This window comes from Odocoileus virginianus, unplaced genomic scaffold (assembly GCF_023699985.2).
Source record: "Odocoileus virginianus isolate 20LAN1187 ecotype Illinois unplaced genomic scaffold, Ovbor_1.2 Unplaced_Scaffold_20, whole genome shotgun sequence".
NCBI classification, from domain to species: domain Eukaryota; kingdom Metazoa; phylum Chordata; class Mammalia; order Artiodactyla; family Cervidae; genus Odocoileus; species Odocoileus virginianus.
In genome coordinates, this window is record NW_027224282.1 from 945,649 (window position 1) to 971,463 (window position 25,815).

The following is a 25,815-nucleotide window of genomic DNA, read 5'->3' on the forward strand; positions in this document are numbered from 1 at the left end:
GTATAATCGTGGGGTTCCTATCCTGAGGGCAAAGGAGAGCTCCTGAATGCATTCTAAGCAGGGGAGCAACCTGAACATCTTGTTTCTTGTTTTCACCTGCAAGGGAACTAGTTGAAATTGTGCACCTTGCCTCCAATGAGTCCATTGACCAGAAGCTTGACTCTAGCTGTAGGAAAAAGGGACAGCAGATCATGAAAGAGTTCTCTAGGAATATTTCTTCAGCCAGAGGAATTTCTAACTTTGAGACCAAGGCCAGCATACAAAGCTGACTCATTTCTCTTTTCCTACTCTCTCCAGAGTGCCTTTGAGCCCTCGTCTGGACTGGTTCGCTCACAGTCCTTGATCACGTTTGCCATGCCCTCCTTGTCCAGCAGCACCCATTTGCCTGTTGGCTTCAACACCCCAGCCACCACCCAGAGCTGTTTGGATTTCTCAGCTGCTCAATACAAGATGGGTTTAAATTCCCGGAAACAAAAGAGCATCCAGATGACAGTAAGTCCTTTATGAGGCCTGGGAATACACTCCCATATAAGAAAATATGAGTTCCAGGAGTTCCCTGGTGGTTAGGATTCCAGGCTTTCACTGCTGTGGCCTGGGCTCAATCTGAAGTCAGGGAAGCAGAACCTGCAAGCTGTGCTCATGCCCCACCCTCCAAAAAGATGAGTTCCAACCTTTGCAAACTGCTCCTAGGGAAGTGGTATGGTTTGAGGGATCCATAACCTAAGTAGGGATGGTAAAGTCAAGGACACTGTCCTAGGTTTGACAGCCCCGGAGAGAGGGGAGCACACTTGTGTCTAGTGCCTGGGATGTCTACTGTAGATGGAACTTACATAAAAGGGATGGAAGAAAGCAGAAACAGTGACCTAACTCTTAAGAAATTGCTTACTGGCCTTAGTATCTGGGAATTCACTCAGCGGTCTTTGTAGAAGATATTCAATCATAGCCCAAATCAGGATTCTTTTTAATTATGAATCAGATAAGACCCATAAGTTACAATTGGCAGCACTGTCCCACTTATTTGGAGGTCAGGCTTCCAGCAATGCCAAGCATTCAGAACTCAGCTATTAACCCCTCCAAAGACCTCTCCATGTCACATACAGGTCGCCAAGTTCTTATGCTTTCTAGCACACTTAGGCAAGCCAGTTATGTTTAAAACATGGCCACAGACCAGAATCAGATCTGATACCAAAGAGAAGTGGCAGTTGATAGCAGAAAGAAATGACACAAACTACCTGGGGCCATTTAGTATAGGGATCAAGAACCTTGCCCACCTGTATCAGGGCCACACTGTATCAGCATCCAGTGTAATAGGACATGTTCACTACTCATCCAAATCATCAAGAAAAGTTGGACTATATTCCCTGATCTGTGTTTAGGAAGATAGGGAAGTAATTCCTTTGAAAAAGATTTTTTTTTTTTTTTTACTAAAAACTAAGAATTAAACCAAGAACTTCCAGATGTACAAGCTAGATTTAGAAAAGGCAGAGGAACCAGAGATCAAATTGCCAACATCCGTTGGATCATAGAAAAAGCAAGGGAATTCCAGAAAAACATCTTCTGCTTCCTTGACTGCAAAAGCCTTTGACTGTGAAAATCACAACAAACTGTGGAAAATTCTTAAAGAGATGGGAATACCAGATTACCTTACCTGCCTCCTGAGAAATCTGTATGCAGGTCAAGAAGCAACAGTTAGAACCAGACATGGAACAATGAACTGGTTCAAAATTGGGAAAGAAGTACATCAAGGCTGTATATTGTCACCCTGCTTATTTAACTTATATGCAGAGTACATCATGTGAAATGCTGGGCTAGATGAATCACAAGCTGGAATCAAGATTGCTGGGAGATATACATATCTATGGCTGATTCATGTTGATGTTTGGCAGAAACCAACACAATTCTGTAAAGCAATTATCCTTCAATTAAAAATAAATAAATTTTTTTTAAAAAAAGGTTGCCAGGAAAAATACCAACAACCTCAGATATGCAGATGATACCTGCTAAGGGCAGAAAGCAAAGAGGAACTAAACAGCCTCTTTGACAAAGGTGAAAGAGGAGAGTGAAAAAGCCGGCTTAAAATTCAACATTCAAAAAACTAAGATCATGTCATTTGGTCCCATCGGCATTTCCCTTCATGGCAAATAATGGGGAAAAAATGGAAATGGTGGCAGATTTTATTTTCTTGGGCTCCAAAATCACTGTGGTGAGTGACTGCAGTCATGAAATTAAAACCCTTGCTCCTTGAAAGCTATGACAAACCTAGACAGAGTATTAAAAAGCAGAGACATCACTTTGCTGACAAAAGTCCATATAGTCAAAGCTATGGTTTTTTCCAGTAGTCATGTATGGATGATGTGAGAGTTGGACCATAAAGAAGGCTGAACACCAAAGAATTGATGCTTTTGAACTGTGGTGCTGGAGAAGACTCTTGAGAGTCCCTTGGACAGCAAGGGGATCAAACCAATCCTAAAGGAAATCAACCCTGAATATTCACTGGAAAGACTGATGCTGAAGTTGAAGCTCCAATACTTTGGCCACCTGATGCAAAGAGCCGACTCATTGGAAAAGACCCTGATGCTGGGAAAGACTGAGGGCAAGAGGAGAAGGGGGTGACAGAGGATGAGATGGTTGGATGGCATCACCAACTCAATGGACATGAGTTTGAGCAAACTCCAGGAGATAGTGAAGGACAGAGGAGCCTGGCATGCTACAGTCCATGGGGTCACAAAGAGTCAGACACGACTTAGTGACTGAAAAACAACAACAAAGAATTTTAAAAATTTGGTATTTTAAATAATGTGTTAGTTAGCTGGAAGATTCACTTGGCTGAGTCTTAAGCCTCAGTAACTCTGGGCTATAAGTAAAGGGCTATAAATCAAGAGATGGAGGAGATGAAAAGATTTCATAGTTACAGGCATTTTACTGGGAAGGACATTAAAGCACAAATAGATGTCCAAGGTCAAACACTCTGGTAATGGCAGAAGTAGGACCAGAACCCCATCTTCTGACTTTCAGTTCAGTTCTGTTTTCACCCCCATCATGTTGCCCCTAGCTTAACCATTATAGTTTTGCTTTAGAAAGAAAATAAAGTATAATATCAAAGAACAGCTGGTGGAACGGTGGGCCTGGGAGGAAGGCCTTCTAGTAACACTGAGAGAATCTCCTTGGTTCAATGTCAAGCAGAGGGTGATCAATCACTAGGCCATATACATCAAGTCCTGTATATGCATGATCACCTGTACACTTCACCACAAACCTGGACACATAGGGAATGTTGATGAAAGAAGACTTAGCAAAACCCTTCTTTCTGACTTTCTTCTTTCTGCATAGCCTAATTGAGGTAAGGTCTGGGTAGCATTCTCTAACAGGGTCAGGGCATCTACTTCTTCCTTTTGCCTCTCTCCCTGACACATGGATGAATGAAAATAAAAGTGTTCAGGATCCTTTATGACAGAGAGGCTGCTGCTACAGGCTCTCTGCTTTGGAATTTCTTAGATCTGCAAGTCCCACAGAGAGTTCCCCTTATTCTTAATTTATAGATGTGGACAGAGATATAGAGTAACTTGCCCAAGATCATACAGAGAGCACATGATGGAGCAGAGATCTGAACCCAGGTCTACCTGACCTGATCCATTCAAAAGTAAATAATTTTGAGCTGAGTCTGTTTACTGAGGCACTTCAACTGGGAACATAGAGCTGTATGTTTGCCTTTAGATGTATATCATGATTGTTGTCAGGCCCCACAGCCCCATTGTCAGATTGATGGCCTTGCAGTGTAGATCAGTGGTTTCTGGGGTATTTTCAAGAGTTCCCTGCAGTATATCATTCAGAGACCAGAAACTTCAAATCTAAATGAAGTACTGCCAGTAGGTAAAATGATCATCAGGTTATGGATGCTACTAAAATAATTTCCATTGTGAATGGTATTGTTATGCTCCCAACACAGCCATTTGGATAGCAAGGACTTTTTTTTTCCTGATGCTTTTTTTCTTTGGCAACCATGTAGGGGTGGGTGGAGAGCATTTCAGCCTGATTCAAGCTCTTTCCCTCTTCTAGGAGAAACCAAAACAGGAGGAGCCAAGCCTCCCAGTGGCTTCTGAAGAAGAGAAAAGCACAACCAAACCGAAAGAAGCTGACCAAAAGAAGCCGAAAAAAGACAGCGCAGGTTGGCATATCTTTGCCGTTACCCATAAACACATACTCAAGCTTAATGGCACAGTGCTATGTGACAAGAACTATATAATGAGAATTGCCCAGGCCTGCTATCCTTGGTCTTCTGAGGGCTTTAAATTTAAGATGCATATTAATATGGTCCAAGTTTCTCCGTTTGAACTGCCCATTTAATATAGTTGCCACTTGTGTTAGGTAAAGGGCCATACCTGGATTCCTATTTTACCTAAATGAATTTCCAACCAGAGAGGTGTTTTGTGCATATTTGTTTGTCAGTTTGTTTAATCTTCTCCACATCTAATGTCCATGCCAAGTTCTTCAGTGAGCCCAGACATCTGAGGGCAGCCAGTGATTTCCCCTTCAGCTTTCCCCCACAGCAACAGAATCAGACAACAATAACAGAATTGGTGGAAAAAAGCCTGTTTGTTCAAAGTTGCTTTTCTCTGCTAGTAGAGAGAAAAGGTCTTGTGTTAACAGTGAGATCAGTTCCCCTATCCATGGGCAAAGAGGGCTTGGACAACTGCAGACAGATGCCCTTGGCAGTCAACACCTATCAAACCCCCAAACAAAAAATACCACTGGAGTGAAAAATCACACTGTGTGTTTGTGTGTGTGTATTGGCTCCATCTGATGGCAATCTAATTTCAAGCAACACTTGGTAAATCAAAATTCCTGTTCCACAAATTAAGTCAAATAGTTATTTCATATTTTTGCCATAAAGGGTTTCACATGTGGGTTCAAAGTCAGGATATCTCTAAAAACATTTTCCCATGAAGAGTAACAAAACCACAAAACTCTTCTATATAACAACAACAAAGAAATTAGATGAGTGACTTTTAACTTTCTTTTTATCCTCTTTTCATATTTATTTTTAATAGCTGTCTCTTTTACATAGAGGATAAAACTTACTCGGTGTCCATGAGGGCAGATACTTTGATTTTCCATGTCATGGGAGTGTTTTGGAATGCAGCTCCACCCCCCCACCCCCCCTAACTGTGCCAAGTTCTAGATTCTAAATGTGCAACCACTAGATGGAGCTAGAGACCAGTGGATGATGAGGGAGGGGAGGTGGCCAAGGCCCTCTTACCCAGGGATTAGAGTGAGTGGTAAAAAAACAATACTTTGGCCACCTGATGCAAAGAACTGACTCTTTTGAAAAGACCCTGATGCTGGGAAAGATTGGAAGGACAGGAGGAGAAGGGGATGACAGAGGATGAGATGGTTGGATGGCATCACCAACTCAATAGACATGAGTTTGAGTAAACTCTGGGAGTTGGTGATGGACAGGGAGGCCTGGCGTGCTGCAGTCCATGGGGTCACAAAGAGCCAGACATGACTGAGTGACTGAACTGAACTGAACTGAAAAAACCCACCTGCCAGTGCAGGAGACGTGGATTCTCTGGAGGAGGGCATAGCAACCCACTCCAGTATTGCCTGGGAAATCCCGTGGACAGAGGAGCCTGGAGGGCTACAGTCCATGGGGTTGCAAAGAGTAGGACACGACTGAACACACATAGTAAAATTACTAGGGAAGAGAAGACCAACCTGTAGAACTGCTGCCTTGTGTTTGACCTGAAGCCTGTGGATAGGTGCAAATGTTAAGGCTTTTTAAGAATTTCTTTGCATGTATATTATGTCAGATTATTTTAATAAAGAGAGTTGAAAGCAGAAGAAGTGGGGAAGCATAATCCTACCTTGCAGATAACCCCTGTTGACACCTTTCTTAAAAAAATAAAAATATCTGTATATCATGTTAAAATTAAGTAGAATTAAGTAGAAAATATAAATACTAAGGAGGAAGTAAAATTTCCCTTCACCTTGCCCCAGTCAGTCTCCTAAAAGGTAATCACTGTTACAAGTTCAAAAATTGCTTTTTGATGTGTCTCACTTCTAGTGGTAGAACAGACTGTTGATATGATGGTGATGTGCCAACCTTGGAATCAGTTCATAAAACTGAATTTCACTTAGATTTAACCCAGAGGGATCGGGTGGAGAGGGAAGTGGGAGGGGGGACCGGGATGGGGAATACATGTAAATCCATGGCTAATTCATTTCAATGTATGACAAAAACCACTGCAATGTTGTAAGGTAATTAGCCTCCAACTAATAAAAAAAAATAAATTAATTAAAAAAAAATTTCCAACTGCAGAAGGCTAATAGTGACCTAGTCGTTCTCTATCTTCTGAGTAGCTACTTCTCTACACTAGGGAATTCAATAGCAAATAGGTACCCATTGGGCCAGGGCAGAGTATTCTTATTTTAGAAAATCAAAAGAACACATTTTTCCTTTCCTTCTGTTTGGTACAGGTGCCTCAAGCCAGGAACAGAGCAACAAGACTGAGATTGCTAAACAGAAGACAATGGATCAGGCTATAAACACAGATGCTACTGAGAGTCAGAGATACCCATTTCCAGCAGCATACATGAAACGCCGTGAAAAGAAAAGCTCAAGTACTTTAGGAACGAGCGAGAGTGGATCCAAAGAAAGAAGCTTTAAACAATTCACTGGAGTGCTTGGCCTAAGTGATGGAGCTGGGTCCCCACCTGATGATAAGAACGCCAGGGACTGCCATTTCTGGCAACTGTCCTTGGAGAAGGAAATCATGGAGCAGCCCACACCACCGCAGACAGAAAGCACTACTCAGGAGCTGCCGTCAGGTAAAGATGACCCAGGAAGGGGAATTGCTGGGGCAGATTCTGAAACCAGAAAAGCGTTAGCATCACAACTCAAGCCTGAAGACATGGAAGAGCCCGTGGTGGCTGGTCTGTCACCATCCCATGAAGATGGGACTTCTGGAGCTGAGAAGCCAGAAGCCAGGGCTGCTCTATCACATGTGGCAGGAAGGCCATTTACACCCCAAGATACTCTCTTGGTGGCAGTGGATGATCAGATGTTTATGGAGCCTTCTCAGAGCCAGCCAGAAAGGGAAGAAGCTTCTGGCTTTGATGTGAGAAGTGTCCAATTTAAAATGAAGTCCGCTCAAGAGACCCTCAAAGAAAAGCCTCCCAGAAGTGTTCTGCAGGCCTTAACAGCGAGGATCTCCAGGAGCGTGAGTGCCTTGGTAGTGGGTGCCCTTAGTGCCAGGAAACCACCTCCCAGAAGCCTTTCATGGTCCTTCGGGAAGTCAAAAGCTACAGTCATCATCTCAGATCCCAAGAGCACTTCAGAGGAGGACAGTGATTCTGAGCAACAGCTGGCTCCTGGACATTCTCCCCCACCCTCCAAGATGCACAGGAATGAAGAAGTCTTCCCAGAATCAAAAGCTTCAGCTGTGGAGCTGAGCAGTCCCGAGCAGCAGCAGGCCCCTAGGTATTCTTCACAGTCCTCGGGGGAGTCTAAAGCCACAGCTGTCTTCTCTGATTCCAAGAGCACTTCCAAAGAGGACAGTGACTTTGAGCAGCACCAAGCTCCCACACCCTCTCTCCAGTCCCTGAGCAAGTCCAAAGATGACCAAGAAGTCTTCACAAAATCGGGTTCCCTGGGACAGATGAGTGGTTCCAATGAGCCGCTGACTCCCACATGTGCTTCCCGGGCTGTGGGGGAGCCTGAAGACAAAGTCTCCATGGGATCAAATAGTTATGTGGAGAAGTACAACAGTGCCAATAACACCAAGGAAGAGGTGTCTCCTGGACCCTCTGTCCAGGTCATGGGACCCCCTAACCAGGCCGTGGGATCCTCTGCCCAGGCTGTGGCAAATCCTAAAGAGCCCAGAGAAATCTCCCTAGTTTCAAAGACCATACATGAAGTACAGGGTGCTTCTGTGTGGCAGGTGCCTCCCAGGGACACTTTCCAGTCCTGGGTGAGCCCTAAATTTGAGCAATCTGCCTCCACAGGCCCAGAGAGCGTGGCCATGGAGTGGGGCATTTCCATGGAGCCACTGCCTCCCAGAGTGTCTTCTAAGCGCCTGATGAGGCCAAAAGTTGAGCCACCAGTCTCCTTGGATCCAGGAGTGATGACACTTAAAAGGATGTCTTCTGAGGGGGTGCTGCCTCCGACACATCCTTCTCAGCCTTCAGTGAAACCAGCAGCTCAGCAAGAAAGCTCCGAATGTCCAGAGAGCCCCGATGTTAAGAAGACCACACCTGCACACTTGCTAACTCTCCCACGTCCTCCCCAGGCCACGGTGAGGCCATCAGCTGAGTACCAAGACTCCACAGGTGCAGAAAGCACTGTGGTTGAGAAGAGCATTTCTACAAAGCCACTGCTTCCCAAGCATCATTCTCAGCCCCCGATGAGAGCTCTGGCCCAGCAACAAGTCTCTGTGACTTATTCTGAAGCTGAACAGAGTGTATTTGCAGGTTTGGAGGGTTCTGTTGCTCAGAAGATCATTCTGGTGGAGAAATTGCTCCCCAAATATTCTCCCCAGTCCTTGACAAATCCTCAAGCCCAGAAAACCTTGGAGAACACTACTGTTCAGGAGGGCAGCTTTGTGGAGGTGCCGCCTCTCCAGCTCTCGGTGAAGTCTAAATTCCAGCCACAGAGCATTCCGCTGGAGTCCGTGAGTGCTCCCACAGTGTGGAGCAGTCTAGGGGTGCCTGTGCCTCCCAGGCCCACCATCCAGCAGTCCTTGGAGATCCCCATGTTTGAGCAACCAGCCTCTGAAGATCCAGAGAGTGCTGCCATTGAGTGTGGCATTATCATCAAGCCGCTGCCTCCCAGAGGGACTTCTCAGGGCCCGATGAGAGCAGAAGTCAAACAAGCAATCACTGAAGGTCCAGAGAGTGTCAACACTGAAGGGGATGCATCCACTGAGCTGCTGCCTGACAAACATCCCTACTCCATCGTGAGACAGAAAGTCCAGCAAATATCACTGAGCTTTGAGAGTGCTGCTGCCAAAGTGGGCATTTCTAGAAGGTCACTGCTTCCCATGTATCCCAGCCGAGCGCTTAAAAAGTCTAAAGTTCTGGAGATGTCCTCACGTCTAGAGAGCATGGCTGATAAAGAAGTCATACCTAAGAAATCAGTGATTGTCAAGCGTCCTTCTCAGTCATTCGTGAAGTATATGGCACAGCATGTCTTTTCAGAGAGGCCTGCTACAGAGGAGGGAACTCGCATGGTTCCTTCATCTTCAAATCCACTTTCCAAATCATTGAAGCCTAAAGTTGAGCAGCAAGTTTCCTCAGGCTGGGAGAGTACGGATGTTGAGGGAGCCATTTCTTTGAAGGAAGCGCCCATCAAAAGCCTTTTGCCAAGCTTGGGGAAGCCCAAAGGCCTGCAAGAAGTCCTCTCCCATTCAGAGAGTGCTCCTGCGAAGCTGAGCAGTTTTAAAGAGCAGCTGCCTCCCATCCATCTTGCCCACACACTGGGGAAGCCTGAGTACCAGCAAGAAACCTCCTCAGCTTCTGAGAGCTCTCCTGAAGAATGGAAGAGTTCTGAAGAGTGGCTGCCTGGCAAACACCCCAGCCAAGTCAAAGATGGAGCTGAGTTTCAGCCACTGATGCTCTCAACGGGCCCAGTGAGTGCATCTGTGAAGCAGAGCGATTCTGAGCAGCACCTGCCTCCCAAACAAACTTTTCAGGCTCCTGCAGACTCTGAACACCAGCAACAGGTTTATCCAAGTCCCATGAGTGCTGCCGCTGAGGAAACCACTTTGGAGAGTGATCCTAGCTGCTGGTCTCTACCCAGAGACCTGGCTTCTCCGAGCAAAATCAAGAAACCCAGCCAAAGCTCTGAAGACCTCACTGAGAATGTCACAACTGCCCCTACCAAGCCCATGCTGGCCGCTGCTCCTGCCTTGCAATCGCCCACTTCTGGAAGCAGTTCCTCTCAGGAGGAAGTTCCTGAGAGCGATGATCAAAATAACAGCCGTTCAGATTCATCAAACAGCGAGACTGATGTTGAAAAGCTTTTTGGAGTCCGACTGAGAAGAATCTCTTCCTCACAGAAGTATAAGCGTGGGAAACAAGGTTTTACCAAGCTTTCTTCATCCTCTTTGGGCTCAGTGTCACCCTCTGTAGTTACAGCCCAGCCAATCAGAAGGGCTTCCAAGGGGGCCCTGGGCACCAGGCAAAACCTCACCACAGCATCTGACTTGGCAGAGAAGCAACAGAGGAGGCCCAAATCTGAAAGCCTGGCCAAGAAGCAACCTGCTTACAGGACCCCAGGTGAGTCTTTACCTTCCCACATGGGCAGCAGGTACCAAGAAGAGAAAAGAACCAGAAAGCAAAGTCTTGAATGGGAGGAAGTCTGTTCTAGCCTTGCCCATTACCTTGTGGCTTTGATAGGGCTGGCTTGGGGATTTAGGGGCAGAATAAGGCTCTATTCTAGATAAATAGATTTGGAGATGGTTAACTTGGAGTCTTCTCTTTCCCAAGGGGGTCTCCTTTGAACATTTGTCCACGTTCTGTAATGGACACGTAACCATCTCCCCATCTCCCTTACACCATATACATGTAGATGGGATTTTATCCCTTTCTCAAAATACCTTTACATGTATTATGCTCCCTTCAACACCACGTAGCTTTCTATTATTTATTTATTTATTTTTTTGCTACTCAGCCCATGGGATTTTAGTTCCATGACCAGAGATCAAACCTGCTGTAGTGGAAATACACAGTCTTAAGCACTGGACCTCCAGGGAAGTCCCCCATGTATATTTTTGAAGCTAACTCATTAATAGAGCACTATGTTCAGACTCTCAGCTTGAAGTCTTAATTTATTGTAAATGTTTGTACTTCCACAGCTTCTTAACTCACCTGAAATGTCTAAGAATCAAGAGCTAGGTGACTTTTTGAGCATTTATCTTTCTCAAAGCCATTTTACCTTCAGAATTATCATCACATAGTCTTGTACATGCCTATAACCATATCCATAACCACACACTTTCATTAGAGACCATGAAGTAACAGATGCAATAAGATTTTCCTTGGAGTTAGAGAAATGACATTCAGTGGCCTAATCATCTGGCCTCCTAGGAACTTCTCTAGCCCACTTGGCAACCATTGTCCTACCTGAACTGGGGATAGAAAGAGAGATGGACAAGGGAGGGAAAGGGACCAGTAAGAGGACAGCTGACAAACTTTGAAGTGCAGCTTATCTACTCAAGGTGTTCCTGCCTTTCAAAGTTGTGGGGAAGGCACTAAAGAATGGGGCCCTTCTCTATATGTTGTTTCTTTTCATTTGGCAGTTAACAAGGATCCCATTTGAGACATTATTGTAGGTAGGTCCCAGTCAGTCTCAAGACCCAGCCTGCCTCACTTTAGTTCTATCTTCTTTTATTCCTTTCTCAGGAAAAGCTCCTGGTCGATGGTCAGAGTATGCCGCCTCAGAACCAGCTTGGATGACCACGATAAAGCAGGAGCAGGGGAGCTTCCAGGCCAACATTCCTCCCAAAGAGCCAAGACTCAAGAGTAGAGCTGCAGCCAAGGCTGAGATGAAGGAACCCAGACATGGAGGAGGACCTCGAGCAGCCTACAAAGCACTCCAAAAGGTCATTGCAGCCGATTGATTAAGCTTGTATTAGGAACTTGGCCAGACATGCAGTTCCCCACCTCTTTGAGTGCATTAATCAAAGCAAAGGGACTGTTGGGGGGAAACACTTGGTTTGTACTCATAGAAAGGTGCCCCCACTTTATGTTCCTAAAGGATTTGTGAAAAGTGATGCATAGAGAAGATTCTTTTTTTTTTCCATTTATTTTTATTAGTTGGAGGCTAATTACTTTACAATATTATAGTGGTTTTTGCCATACATTGACATGAATCAGCCATGGATTTACATGTGTTCCCCATCCCGATCCCCCCTCCCACATCCCTCCCCATCCCATCCCTCTGGGTCTTTCCAGTGCACCAGCCCTGAGCACTTGTCTCATGCATCCAACCTGGGCTGGCGACCTGTTTCACACTTGATGGTATACTTGTTTCAATGCTGTTCTCTCAGAACATCCCACCCTCGCCTTCTCCCACAGAGTCCAAAAGTCTGTTCATAGAGAAGATACTATAAATCAAATCCTGTTCTAAATATTCTAGAACAGGATTCCTCCAAATTGGTCGAGGCATAAGTAGATATAAGAAAACCCTAAAGGTCACCACTGGGGTGAGTTGAGTAACTATTCTTACAAATATTTTAGGCCTCTAAATATGTATATGCATTTAAGAAAATATGAGTGGAATTAAACTATATTCTTTTTCACTTAACATTTTATTTCTGGGCACCTTTCCATTATCAGCACATAATGATTTACCTTTATGTAAATAAAGGTAATGTTTGGTGTTCGGGCTTCCACATATTGATTTGGTTTGGTCTGGCACCTCCCTATAGATTAAAAGTGAAATTATGTGATGAACTAGGCTAATGGATCAGAACATGATAGGATGACGTCTTGCTTTTAATGTCCCATTTGCAATGTCTTTGGAAGTTTTAGAATGAGGACCCCTCTTGTCAACACTGCATAAAACTGCCTCAAGAAAACTCAATGAAGTTTACATAACAAGAGATGTCTAAGTTCCTATACTTTTAAGTGCTTACAGAATTTGTTGAAGGATCATGTGAAAAACTGCTTTCACTTTTTGCTTTAAAGATCTTTTCATTTCATCGTTATTATTTTTATGGGAGCAGGATCATACAGGTAGAGAAGTCTACCTTGGTTAAAGTTTTGTCAGAGGGAAATACACTGGGATATGTAAACTAATTAATTTAGATCAGTTGTGGTGAGGTTAATTTGAAAAGCTTAAAATGTACCATTTTGAAAAGACCTATAGTTGTATCATTTTCTAATGCAAGGCATGAACACAAGATGTAAACAAGTTTTGTTGTGTAGAAATCTATGGAAGCCAATTAATTGATAAGATTTGTTTGCAACATTTCGGTTAGCTTTCTGTTAAGTGCTGGTAAACTGCTAGAGAAAAGATTTGTTTGCTAGAGATAAGATTTGTTTGCAACATTTCGGTTAGCTTTCTGTTAAGTGCTGGTAAACTGCTAGAGAAAAGGTTGTAGTCGGGCCAAGGAATTCTCATGTTAACCTGTTTACACTGTTTATATCATTAGATAACCTTTTCTCCCAGCTCAGAAAGGTGATAAAGTTGAACCAGCTTAGATTTTGTGATCCTAAATTCTGAACCTAGGTGCTTTCTGTGCTCCTTCCATCCTTACCTCTCTCTCTTTCTTTTTGGTTAATGTTGAACTTATAATACCCAGGACGGGATGTGCACCTATGATCTGAGTAAGTAATTTGCTAGTTTCATGTCAGGACTTATAAGATCTTTCTGTTTTCATTTTTGTATTAAAGAGAACTGGCCTTGTAAGTGAAAGCCAACCAAGAATGGTTCTCACTTCTGATGTCAAGAGACAAGAGAAGATGGCACCGACAAAACCTCCGAAGTCTACCAAAACAGGTAAAACAACAACAACCAAAAAAAAACACCCTATCCCTCGACTCCCAAAAGAGCTCTCACAGAATGTGAAACTTCCCATTTCAAACTCAGGCAATACATGTCTCTTCCCCCAAATCAGCTTGTGATTCTCTCATAGTACTTCCATTAGATACAGATATTAGCTTGTTTTAGGAAAATCCAACTATTATGACTAATATAAGTCAGTCCAGTGTGTAACTTTCAGAGGGCCTCAGTCTTTTACCCCATCAAGGAATCTGTATAGGAACAAAATTGTGATCATGCACTAGAACGTTCCTGTGGCTGGTATTCAAAAGGAGAGAATACCAAGCCACTTTATAGCTCACAGCAAAGCTGTATTTTCTCACCCTCTACATTCCCAGTGAAACTGTGAAAAATAATCTGGTATAAATGCCCAATAGTATTGAATTTTTAAAAACTATTTAAAAGGCTTGTTTCAGCTCCTCCATATTCTGAGCATAGGTATGACAGGTGGGGCATGTTGAAAGCTGAGAAAACCACTGTGCTGTGATAAAATCAAACGAGGTCTCATCAGTAGAGTTATGGGTCAGAGGGATTTTTTTTTCCTAGAAAGAGCAGGGAGAGGGGAGGATAGGTTTATATTGAGTCATCTTTGTTCTCTTCCTTAGTCCATCTCATGAAGAAATTAGACTAGGAATTTTGGAATCCACTGTCTGGCCATGATATAGCAGCACTTGACCTGCTTAGGTCAAGTGACCTAAGCCTCTCATGGGCATGGTACTCCTATCAAGTGGTTTTCAACTCTTACTATGTATTAGAATCACCTGATGTGATTTTTAAAAAATTGTAGATAGTCCTGGATCCATTGCTGGAGATTCTAATTCAATTAGTTCATGAAATAGCATGTGCATTTGTATTTTTAAAGAGACCCTGAAGTGAAGTGAAGTCGCTCAGTTGTGTCCGACTCTTTTGGACCCCATGGACTGTAGCCTACCAGGCTCCTCGGTCCATGGGATTTTCCAGGCAAGAGTACTGGAGTGGATTGCCATTTCCTTCTCCAGGGGATCTTCCCAACCCAGGGATTGAACCCAGGTCTCCCACATTGTAGGCAGACACTTTACCGTCTGAGCTACCAGGGAAGCCCCAAAGAGACCCTAGGTGGTTCTAATATGTGATCAGGGTTGAGAATCACTGGCTGACTAAGCCACTAAGTCAGTCAACCGTAAAGCAGGATGAGGGAAGGAGGTACTTTTAGAACTGGGGCATAGTGAGGTAGTCTGCTTAGTAGGAGCAGTTGATATAATGTTATTTAGCATAGACTTTTCCTGGGTGGACCTACCGAGTCATAACAGTGATTTCATACAACATAAGGGATTGGCAAAACAAAATCAATATTACCTTATTTGAAATTTTAAAAACTGAACAGATACCATATAACACGTTTCTGCTCTGGTCTCAGTTCAAAAGTATAAGACAGTCCAATAATAACGACCCAAAGATTGGCAGTTACAGTTGCAGGTATTTATTCTCAGGCCTTCCAATGTCCAGGCCTCTGTGGTACTAGCCATATTGACATTACTCCTTTCACATACCACTGCCCATGCACTGACTTTTAGAAACCAGAGGAAACCTAAAAGGAAGAAAATTTTTATTGCATCCCATAAACATACTTCAGTATCCCTGGGGCTTCTTACTGCTTATGCGTTATTTGCTATGGTTTGGTTACAGTTGGATTTGAAGGTGAGAAGATATTTCAAGTACCTTCGATGGAAAAAGAAGCCAGGTCTGCTACACTTCCAGCCATGCTACCACAGCCAGTTGAACCGGCTGAACCGGTCTGGTTCTCCCTGGCCAAGAAGAAAGCTGAGGCATGGAGCCATATAGCAGAAATAATGCAATAAACCACTCCTGGGTGGAGTATAAGCATTTCAAATTATAATTGCCAATAGCTATATTAATGCCATGTAGTGAATTATTTACTGTAGCCATTTTTATTAAGCATAAGAGCCTTAAAATGGGCATTAAAGCTAATAATTATTTGAATGAAATAGATGCCATGAATGCCTAGCCTTCAGTACAGTCACTGCCAGCATCTGAAAACCCAGCATTTCCTTTATAAAAACTATGTAAAATGTTTGCTCTGCTGTTGAATTGAGAAATCTTTAACTTTGGACCATGGGCTGTAGAAGGGAGAAAGTTAAAACATTTTGTTGGAGCAACTAAGAGGTAGGCATTTCCCCTGATCAAATAAATTCATTCTAATGGAAATGTCCAGATGATCTGGTCCAAGGATTGGCTTGTATGTTGTATGAGCCTAATTAAATGCTTCAGTTCTTTCATTGCTGCTGTGAACTTTGTAAAGCTTCCTAAGAAGAGGGGCTTCCCTGGTGGCTCAGACAATAAAGAATCTGCCTGCAATGCAGGAGACCTGGGTTTGATCCCTGGGTCAGGAAGATCCCCTGGAGGAGGGCATGGCAAACCCACTCCAGTATTCTTGCCTTGGGAAATCCCCCATGGACAGAGGAGCCTGGTGGGCTACAGTCCATGGGGTCACAAAGAGTCGAACACAACTGAGCAGCTAAGCACAGCACAGCACAACAGAGGCCGAAAGCTGTGCTTTTAGTCAGGCAGATGGGAAGCCTTCCACGAAGGAAGTCTGGGGCTCCTGGACAGCTTGTCTTAAGCCCTGGCTCCCAGTAGCCCAGTTTCTTGTTGCTTTCCCTCAGCAGCCTCTGTTTCACAAGATTTGGGCTCAAAGCAAGACTGAATTCTCAAAGCCATAGGAGAGGTGGCTTTCTGCTAACTGGAAGCCTGGAGTGACTGAATTAGCCTTTCCCTGCCCTCATTCCTAGAGGCACACACACCCAACAGTCACTAGGCTGGACAGCTCCTACCTCTCCAGTGAACCACTCACTCCAAGTCCTTGCCCTCCATTCCAATCACCCCACCCCACACACACACCTGCCACACACACACACACACACACACACACACACACACACACAAAACACTAAGGGAGAGCTCCTTCTGGATGCCTGGACAGTACCTGGCTCATTTTCTTAGGGAACCCAGAAGTGTCTTAGTATTATACCTTTCATGGTATCTGCCTCTGTCACCGTGGAGCTACTTTGTTTAAACAGAAATGCAGCCCTAGACATAACTGTGCCTTTAAATTCTGAGTAGGGTGCTGCCTTATGCAAGAAAAATTCAGAGGCTGTAGGGTGGCAGAGGTAATTTCAACCCTTGGTGCTTGGTTTTCCTGATGATGGTATAATGTGATACTGTACAATCATTTGCTGGATTTTGCATTTTCTGTGTAAAACAAATATTTTTCCTTATACTATATTTTTGCCTTTTTGATAATGCTAGGTTTTTGATTGATTGATTGGGTTTGATTCTGTTGTATTTCCATAGTGAACAGTTCATTAAGGTAGATACCTTTACCCAGGAAATCCTGGTAAGTTAACTGTTACACCTCCCTTCCCCCTTTTCTCAGGCTGGACCACAATTAGGTTATTCTCACTCTGAGAACTCTCCATTAACAATTTCTTTTTCACAGTTAACAACAAAAAAATATGTTTTAAGTAAAGAGGTTAAGTCTTCTTTAATGCATAAAGGCACATTTTGTTAAGTTTTCAGCTTCTTTTAGCATTCTTGATTTCTGCTGTATGCAAAGCAAATAAATTCAATAAAGCTTGTCCTATAGTTTGTCTCTTCTGTCACACGGGGAGGGAAATTGAATAGGTTATTGACAATTTAGACCCAAGGGTTGTCAGAAGAGCAAATGATCTTGAGAGGTTGTGTGGAGCAGAAAGGACCCCTACGCAGGTGTGCCTGACCAAGCTGATGGCCTCCAGGTGGGTGTCTATATGAGGGAGTGGTAGTACTGAAGAGGAGGTTTTCACACGTGTAAACACATAAGGAGCAAAGAGATGGGTGGGAGAGAAAATGCAGACAGGTGAGTAGAGAGGGCAAGATGGAGGTTGTACTGCAGCCTGGTTCAGGGACTAGGTCTGAGTCTTCCTGCAAGATGGGCTTCTAGAACAATCCATTATCAAAAGGAAGGGGCCCCGCCATGCTCAGGTAACAAAGTGTAACACAGAGTGAGCAAGGGGAAAGGGTAATAGAGCAGATATTTAATCTGGCCTGTCCATAACATTTGTCCTATTTGCAAGGTTCAGAAAAAGCCTTCAGTTAGGGATCCACATGTCTAAAAATATTTGAAATGTTCAAATCAAATGATAAACCATTAAATATGTTGTATCTTCTTCCACGACAAATGTAACTTCCTAATGACCTGAAAGGCCAGGTTGGGATTTAGAATTCTCAGACTCCTCTAAGTTCTGCCCTGATGATGTGGAAAGAGCTGCCCTCCCTCCCCTCCCCCTGCCCATGCCCTGGCTCCTAGGCCAGGCCGCATCCCCTTCTGGGCCTACAACCCCTCCTTGGGCCTGGGAGCACCCACCCCAGCAGTGAGTGTAGTCAGCCCTCCCCAGGACAGGTCTAAGAGGAGCACACGGGCCCTAGAAGCAGGCTAGGGACTGTTCAGGGCTGCCAGGTACCTGGAGCATGGGCTAGCAGGGACACACCCCTTGTTCCCATAGGCTGGGCTCCTGGCCCTGGAAGGAGGGGTGCAGCTGGAAGAGGACCAAAGTGGCCCTGTAAAGCATAGACCTCTTCAAGACAGAGATACCTCTTGCCTGGGACTGGAAGCAATACTGTTTTAACAACTAGCACCGCAGAAATACTAACAAATCAGAGCCAGTTTGAAGGTCCTCAAATCCTACTAGTTGACCTGCCCTTTCAGTTGAAATAATGGTGACAGGGAGTGCTTTGCCTTCTGTCTCACCATGTGGTTCTAGCCATAAGGAATAATATAACACATTTTAAAATGTCAACATCGATGACAAAAAAAAATGACAGTGTAAGTGTTAAGTTTACTTTGACAGATATTAGTGGAGCACCTACTAAGTGGACAACTCAGTGCCTATGACTTTGGGAAAGATAAAACGTTTTAAGGCCCAAACCATTCAGAAGTTCACAGTCCTGGGGGAGGTGAGGTGGGGGCAGGAGATACACACATATATAAATCATGCACAAATACTTGGACACAAATGTTCATAGCAGCACTATTCACAATAGTCAAAAGGTGGAAACAATGCAAATGTCTACCAACAAAAGGAATGGATAAACAAACTGTGGTATATACATACAACAGAAATATTATTCAGCCCTAAAATTAAGTGCTGATACATGCTACAATGTAGATGAGCCTTAAAAAACTATGCTAAGTGAAAGAAGCCAGACACAAAAGTTCACATATTGTATGGTTTTCTTTATAGGAAATGTCCAGAATAGGTGAATTCATTGAGATAGAAAGCAGATTGGTGGCTGCCAGGGAATTGGAGGGTGAGGAAATGGTGAATGACTGCTTAATAGGTACAGAGTTTTGGGTTGATGAAAATGCTCATCAAAAGATGTGGTTGCACAAAATTGTCAATGTCATTGAATTGTTCACTTTTAAATGGTTGATTTTAAGTGAACTTCACCTCAATTAAAAATGCTCTTCCCCAGTGGCTCAGAGGTTAAAGCGTCTGCCTCCAATGCGGGAGACCTGGGTTCGATCCCTGGGTCGGGAAGATCCCTTGGAGAAGGAAATGGCAACCCACTCCAGTATTCTTGCCATGGACGGAGGAGCCTGGTGGGCTACAGTCCACGGGGTCGCAAAGAGTTGGACATGACTGAGCGATTTCACTTCACTTCACTTACCACAGAATATGAGAGAAGGTATCAGTGCTACCAAGAGAGCACTTAGGAAGCTTCAACTAAATGCAGAAATGAACCTGTCTAGTCTCAGGTCCCCAGGCCCATCCCCTTCTCTGATCCACTGATCAAATATGACTTATCCTTTATTCCCTCTTAAACAGAGTCTAGATTTTAAGCTTATTCTCTCCCTTTCCTTATTTTACTAATTTTTAATTATGAAATATTTCAGACCTACACAAAGGTATAGAGAATAATACTGTTGACATCTATGTATATACCACCCAGCTTAAGAAATGTAATATTACAAATATAGTTGAAGCCCACTGTGGATCCCTTCCCAATAGGATTGCCATCCTTTTCTTTCCCCAAGGGGTAGCCACCATCCTAAATGTAGTGTTTATCTTTCCACTGCATGCCTTTCTGTATGCTTGAGTACACACACATCCTCACAGGCATTGCCTTTTACTCTGTGTGTGTATCCACCATCCATACCTGGTGTGTGAATGTTCTCTTAGACCTCATATACCCGGTATCATGTCTGTGACCTTCTGAAACCAGCTCTGTCCCTTGGTTATTTTTCTGGAAGTGTTAGTCATTCAGTCGTGTCCAACTCTTTGTGACCCCATGCACTGTAGCCTGCCAGGCTCCTCTATCCACGGAATTCTCCAGGCAAGAATACTAGAGTGGGTTGCCATTCCCTTCTCCAGGGATCTTCCCAACCCAGGGATTGAACTTCGGGGTCTCCTGCATTGCAGGCAAATTCTTTACCATCTGAGCCACCAGGGAAGCCATCCCCATCCACAGCCTCTCTGTGTCTCAGCCCCTGTGAATCTTAATCTCCTCCCCAGTTCAGCTACTACCATCCTGTTCAATTTATCTCCAGCATCCCCAAGCCAGTGAATGAAGGCTGGTCCCACCATAGGTGGGTCTCAACTTTGCCCCCTGTGGCTCTCAACCGGTGCTTCTCAAACCTTGGCAGCATCAGAATCCCCTGGAGGGCTTGTTAAAACAGACTGCTGGGCTCCACTCCCAGTTTCTGATTCACAGGTCTTGGGTGGAGCCTAAGAATTCATGGGTGATGCTAATAATGCTATTTTAAGGACCAAACTTTGAGAACCAGTGCTCCAAATCAGTGTCTGGGCTCAGGCTCAGCAGCACCATCTGGCCTCCAGGCAAGTTGGACCATCCATCAGGTTTCCTTCAAAAGCACCCAGCAGTACTATGAAATACACATATAACACAAGTCATGTGTAATTTTAAATGTTCTAGTAGCCACACTTAAAAGTAAAAAGAAAGTGGAGAAAGTCATTTTAATGCTGTATTTGTTTAATACTAGATTATCACTTCAATGTGTAATTAGTTATTAATGAGACTTTCCATTATTTTTTACACTTGCAGCATATTTCAACTCAGGTTAGCCACCTTTTGAATGTTCTACAACTACACACGGCTAGTAACTAGTGCAGTAAACAAGCTCAGTTCTAAAGGCTTGATCTCCATTTCTGGCTTTACAAAAATTGTTTTAAACTTGATATTTCAATTTATTTGGGGCTGCAATAACAGAATTTAAAACAGGCTTACCAAATGGTGGAAAGTGATGCCTTTCAATGAAGGTAAAGTGTGTCAAACAAAAGTGAAAGATTTGAGTCAAGATTATTTATCTAAACAAAATCTGCCTGCATTTCAGCTTATTAATTTAAAACAAACTTATTTTTAACTAGAACAAATGCTATCAAATATATCTGTAGAAGATAAAAATCATATTTTATTGGATATCGCTTTTAGGGAAATGAATTTTGGAATGGAATCAGCGTTAATAACATTCCCATGGGCTTCTGCAAAATGAAAAACCTAAAAATCTTGATCCTTCTTTCTCCATCTTTCTAGTCTTCCAAACTGCAGGATGAAATGAGAGAAAATGAACAATTATACAGCATTAACCAGCACCAGAGACTTTCTTAATCTAAGATAACAGTTGGCCCTATCTATATTTGATGCTATCTATATCTGAGGGCTGTTATTTCAACAAGTATGGAAGAAAAACATATTTTCCTCTTGTAACCTGCATCATAGATACTGGTACAAATACAACCTGATGGCTTCAATTATGTGATCCTATCAACCTTGTCTCCCTCTTGCCCAACACCATAAATGTGTTTTTTTTTTTTCCCTTTGAGAGGCTATTCTGGGACTTAAATCACTCTTTTCACCTTAAAAGTCTGTGCTCAGTCCACAGATGATACTCCCTTACCCTCCTAGACCCTCAGTTTCCATATCTACCATATGAGAAAGAGGCTGTTATTATGAAACACACCACTATGAAAATGAGGGAAAAAACGTTAATCATTAAAGACAAGATATATCTTATACCTTCATTACCAGCTCACTGATAAGCAACAGTCATACTATGACAAAGTTGCTCTTCTTTTAACTGTCACATAAAATTTAAAAATCTCCAACTGAACAAACGTTTGGCTATTAAACACTAAATGTGGTCCCTACTTGAAATTCTGAACTTTTTGCTATTTGTAAGTAGTCACATTCTAAAAGATGTCATCTCTTAGTGCAGGAGACTTCACTTCTGTGGTCAAGGAATAAACACTCTACTAGTTCAAAGCCCAGTTACTTTCGCTGCTGCTTCTAGTAACGGTTTACTAAACAAATACTGGTCTTAGGTACTGATGCATTTACAACTTGTTAGGAGTCTTACAGATAGAGGACAAAAGACCTCATAAGAACAAATGAGAAGCCATGAAGTATATTTCACTTCATGCTCTTTGTATTACTGGGTGCAGGAATGTTCTATAAACATTAGGTAAATTTGAGTTGTTGAACTAATTTTAAACAAACATTTTCTTAATTTACTCTGAGAATTAAAAAGCAAAAAAAATTTGTAAATGCCTGGGAATAGCTGGGTTATTTTTAAAGCTATACACCAATACCTGGACTTTCTGGGCCTGTCCTTTGCTGGGTCCAGATCCTTTTCTGGTTCTTCTTGTTTTTTGTTATACTCCTTTTCTTTCACCTCACTTTCAGTGTCTTGGACCTCTTCTTCGGAGTTCTCATCCTGGTACTTAGTTATTTCTTTAGTGAAGAATAATACAGAGTTTGGAACCAGACGTTCACAGGAAAAAAAAAATCCCAACTCATAAGGAATAGCAACAGACATCCAGAACTCTACTCTCAGGAAAAGGATAGGAGCAACTAAGAAAAGAGTAACTGGGGGCCTTCCTTCTGGTGGATACACCACTTCCATGGCCCTCACTTTGCTGCTGCTTGATCATTTTCGCAATCACATTATTCATTCTTTTCTAGTAGATCTGTCACCCTGTGCTACTGATTACTTCTGGTCAAGGATCAGAATCCTTTGGGTCTGATGCATTCTATATGTTTTGGTCAGAACTTTCTCACCAAAATATGTTTGTCTCAATGACAAATTCTATGGTGAAGGTCATTAGTTCCTCAACCCCCTGAATACTTCATTTTGACCAAGTGCTCCTGTATCAGTTCATAATATTTTGGGATCAACTTTCCAAGAATCTTGCCATTTTTAAAAGCTATGAATCAAATATGAGGTATGCCATTTGCTTGTTCTCTTCCATGTCCTCCCAAACTCTCTCGAACACCTGCCTCCACTGACCTTCACCTATGGGCTCATAACTGGCACCAATCATCTCAGACCTCTTACCAGGGTTGGTAGAGTGCAGCTTATTTTCCCCCCGGACCAAAGAAGTTGTTATGGAGTTGGGCTTCTACTGGGCCCCTCTGGCCTTCGATTCAAGGAGGCCCTGATTCCCAGCCTCCCCTCCCGAGCCCCCCCCCCCCCGCCCCGAGCCTGCCCCCTCCTCGGGATCCCTGGTCCCCAGACCCAGCCTGCAGATGCCAGTGTCCCTGTCCCCACCCCCCAACATCCCCCGCCCTCCTGAAGGCTCACCCTCAGGGGCAGCCAGCTCCTGCGCCATCTCCCACAAGCTGGACTCCTCAGACTCCTCAGTGGCTGTCTCCCATAAAGAGGTTTCCTCGGCTTCCTCTGCCTCCTCCACCTCCTGGGCTGGGGCCTTCCCCGCCGGCCCCTCCCCCGGTCCATCCGACGACACCCGGAGCTCAGAGAACTCGGCCACCTCGGCCGAGCCTTGATCAGATGAGTGCTGCTGGGCCCGGTGCCGGACTGACATGTGGCCTCCATGAGGCTGGACTAGGTCGTTGCAGAAGATGCCGTTCAGCAACGAGCGCACCCGGTCGAGGAACGTTAAGCGGAAGCCGGCCATGGGGGAGTGGCGCACGTCCACTATGAGGTCCAGGCCCCCTGCCTGCTCCTCCTCCCCGTCCTCGGCCGGCCCGATGTCCGAGTCCTCCTCGGGGCTCCCCCCTTCCAGGGCAACCTCCCTTGGGCCTCCCGAGGCCCCGGCGATTCCGCCCTCCCCAGCCTCAGGCACGGCGTCACCCCTGCGAGGCCCGGAGTTGCGGTCCACACCTTCGCGGGCTCTGGCCGTTCCGGTCTGCACCCCCGCCATGCCTGCTGGGCCTTCCTGCCCGTCAGGGGCTGGATCTCCACCCCTCGTAGCGGACATGGCACTCGGCAGTTACCTCAGTTGGGCGGGTGATGACAGCAACAGCGCAGGTGGTGGCACCTGAAGTGGCTGTCCTGAGGGGAGGCTGAGGGTGGTGGGACAGGACGAGGCGGCCACTGAGGGGACGACAGAGGAGGCCCCACGACAGGGAGGGTAGGCAGCCAACAGTGGGAGCGTCCCACCGGAAGCTGGGTCTCAGGCAGTGGAGACAGGCCTGACGCAAAAGATTCCGCTAGGCCGCAGATGAGGGGCGGGGCCATAAGAGTAGCCAATAGGACATGCCCTCTCGTCACGAGCTCTGAGCTCATTTGCTGACAAATAAGGATTGACGTGCCCTGTGTCCAATGAACAATCAAGGCACTTAGATTGTAGAATTGTTCACAATCGTCTCCTGGTTCTTTTGACGCCCTGGGTTTGCCTCTAGCCTACGTTTAAGTCCGGAAGGTTCATGTCCTTTTAGTTTTACGATTGTCCAAAAAACCCACAATGGTGCAATATATTGATAATGTGGGTTGAGGAAACTTCTGTAAAAGGCAGAGAGTTAACATTTGGGGCTTGGAGGTGCTCAAAGGTAAAATCAAGGTTGTTATTATGTAGGTACTTACATAACAGAAGTCCACAACAAATGTCCACAAATATTGCTGAAACTAAAAAATATTAATAATTGCTTACAATGTTAAATAATATAGGTCTATTAGTGAGAAGAATGAAATTCTTTTGGCAGAATATCATTTTGCTTAACTGAAGATCAAAGTGTTCTGTCATCAAAACTGCATATGTTCATCTGTTCTGTAATGAAGTTTTTTACATAGTTCACCTTTGCAAATGTCTTTTCACACAGATATTGGCAAATACTGGTATCAGTCCATAAGATAAGTACTTCTAAATACTGGTATCAATCCACAAGCATGTGATTTTAATTTAGCATATTCATTATTTGGAAGAAAATTATAGAATTCTATTAGGTTCTTTTGATATTTGCCTTTTAGCATGTCATTACATTGCAGAGTAATCACTTTCATTTGAAGTTTATGTGGAAGCTCCTAAACTGCACAGTTTAGTGGATCTGAAATATGGAAATTTCCTTTGTACTTGCATGGTGGTGGTGGTGGGTTAGTCGCTAAGTCATGTCCGACTTTTGTGACCCCATGGACTGTAGCATGCCAGGCTCCTCTGTCCATGAGATTCTCCAGGCAAGAATACTGGAGTGGGTTGCCATTTCCTTCTCCAGGGGATCTTCCCAACACAGGAATCAAACCCGGGTCTCCTGCATTGCAGGCAGATTCTTTCCCAACAGAACTATAATGGAAGCCCTTGTACTTAGAGGACCAAAAAAAAAGCCCTTATACATAGAGGACTGAAAAAAAGCTGCTGGAATTATAGTATGAGCTTGAATATATATCTACTGCAAATTTGTATGTGAATAGAGAGCTCCCTTAATTTAACTTTTGAAAGCATCTGAAGAGTATAAAGCAGTCTGACATTACTTTGATTCAAATAATGTTAATTATCATTGAAATGACTTTACCACAATATGTTTTTTTAACATAAGCACTGTTTGCTTTGTAATTTTAGGTTTAGTTCATTAAGAAATATTATCAAACCTGGAACGAAAGCTAATTTCCAAAGCCATTCAGTGTTAAATGGTAATTGAGGGAGATGTTCTCAATAAAAAATAATTCAATCTCCACCATGAGCTTAAAAAATCACATACACATGGACATACACACACAGAGTGGTAGAGAAATTCAGGATATCCAACTTCTATTTCTGACAAAAGTTCACAGAACCATGATGGTTAAGTTCATGAGAGTGAATTATGTTTCCCGGGGGAGGAGCCAAGATGGCGGAGGAATAGGACGGAGAGACCACTTTCTCTCCTACAAATTCATCGAAAGAACATTTGAATGCTGAGCAAATTTCACAAAACAACTTCTGATCGCTAGCAGAGGACATCAGGCGCCCAGAAAAGCAGCCCATTGTCTTCGAAGGGAGGTA

At 43.9% G+C, this 25,815-nt stretch overlaps 2 protein-coding genes across 4 annotated transcripts in view; one reads left to right on the forward strand and one right to left on the reverse strand.

The window, feature by feature from the left end:
* KIAA1210 (KIAA1210 ortholog) overlaps positions 1 to 15,851 on the forward strand; it is a 70,806-nt gene extending 54,955 nt beyond the window's left edge. For 2 of the 3 annotated variants that reach the window (XM_070463007.1, XM_070463008.1), the window contains exons 7-12: positions 298 to 492; positions 4,057 to 4,165; positions 6,478 to 10,275; positions 11,401 to 11,600; positions 13,396 to 13,501; positions 15,209 to 15,851. In XM_070463007.1, the coding sequence (XP_070319108.1) occupies positions 298 to 492; positions 4,057 to 4,165; positions 6,478 to 10,275; positions 11,401 to 11,600; positions 13,396 to 13,501; positions 15,209 to 15,381 (4,581 nt within the window). In that variant the 3' untranslated portion in view covers positions 15,382 to 15,851. The remainder of the gene's footprint in view (positions 1 to 297; positions 493 to 4,056; positions 4,166 to 6,477; positions 10,276 to 11,400; positions 11,601 to 13,395; positions 13,502 to 15,208) is intronic. The other variant, XM_070463009.1, reaches the window with a different exon arrangement.
* A 5,134-nt stretch (positions 15,852 to 20,985) lies between these two features.
* On the reverse strand, positions 20,986 to 24,469 carry CT47C1 (cancer/testis antigen family 47 member C1). Its single transcript, XM_020904154.2, has 3 exons — positions 23,181 to 24,469; positions 22,189 to 22,330; positions 20,986 to 21,142 (listed from the first exon to the last, which is right to left on the reverse strand). The coding sequence occupies exons 1-3, from the start codon at positions 23,815 to 23,817 to the stop codon at positions 21,130 to 21,132; spliced, it is 792 nt and encodes a 263-aa protein (XP_020759813.2). The 5' UTR covers positions 23,818 to 24,469; the 3' UTR covers positions 20,986 to 21,129.
* Positions 24,470 to 25,815: the final 1,346 nt, after the last annotated feature.

Bases quoted from the DNA above. Each gene is read 5' to 3' on its own strand.
- CT47C1 (XM_020904154.2), bottom strand. From the start codon at position 23,817: ATGTCCGCTACGAGGGGTGGAGATCCAGCCCCTGACGGGCAGGAAGGC. The intron at 22,331-23,180 runs GTGAGCCTTCAG...TCTTCACTAAAG, and splicing joins GGAGCTGGCTGCCCCTGAGG to AAATAACTAAGTACCAGGAT.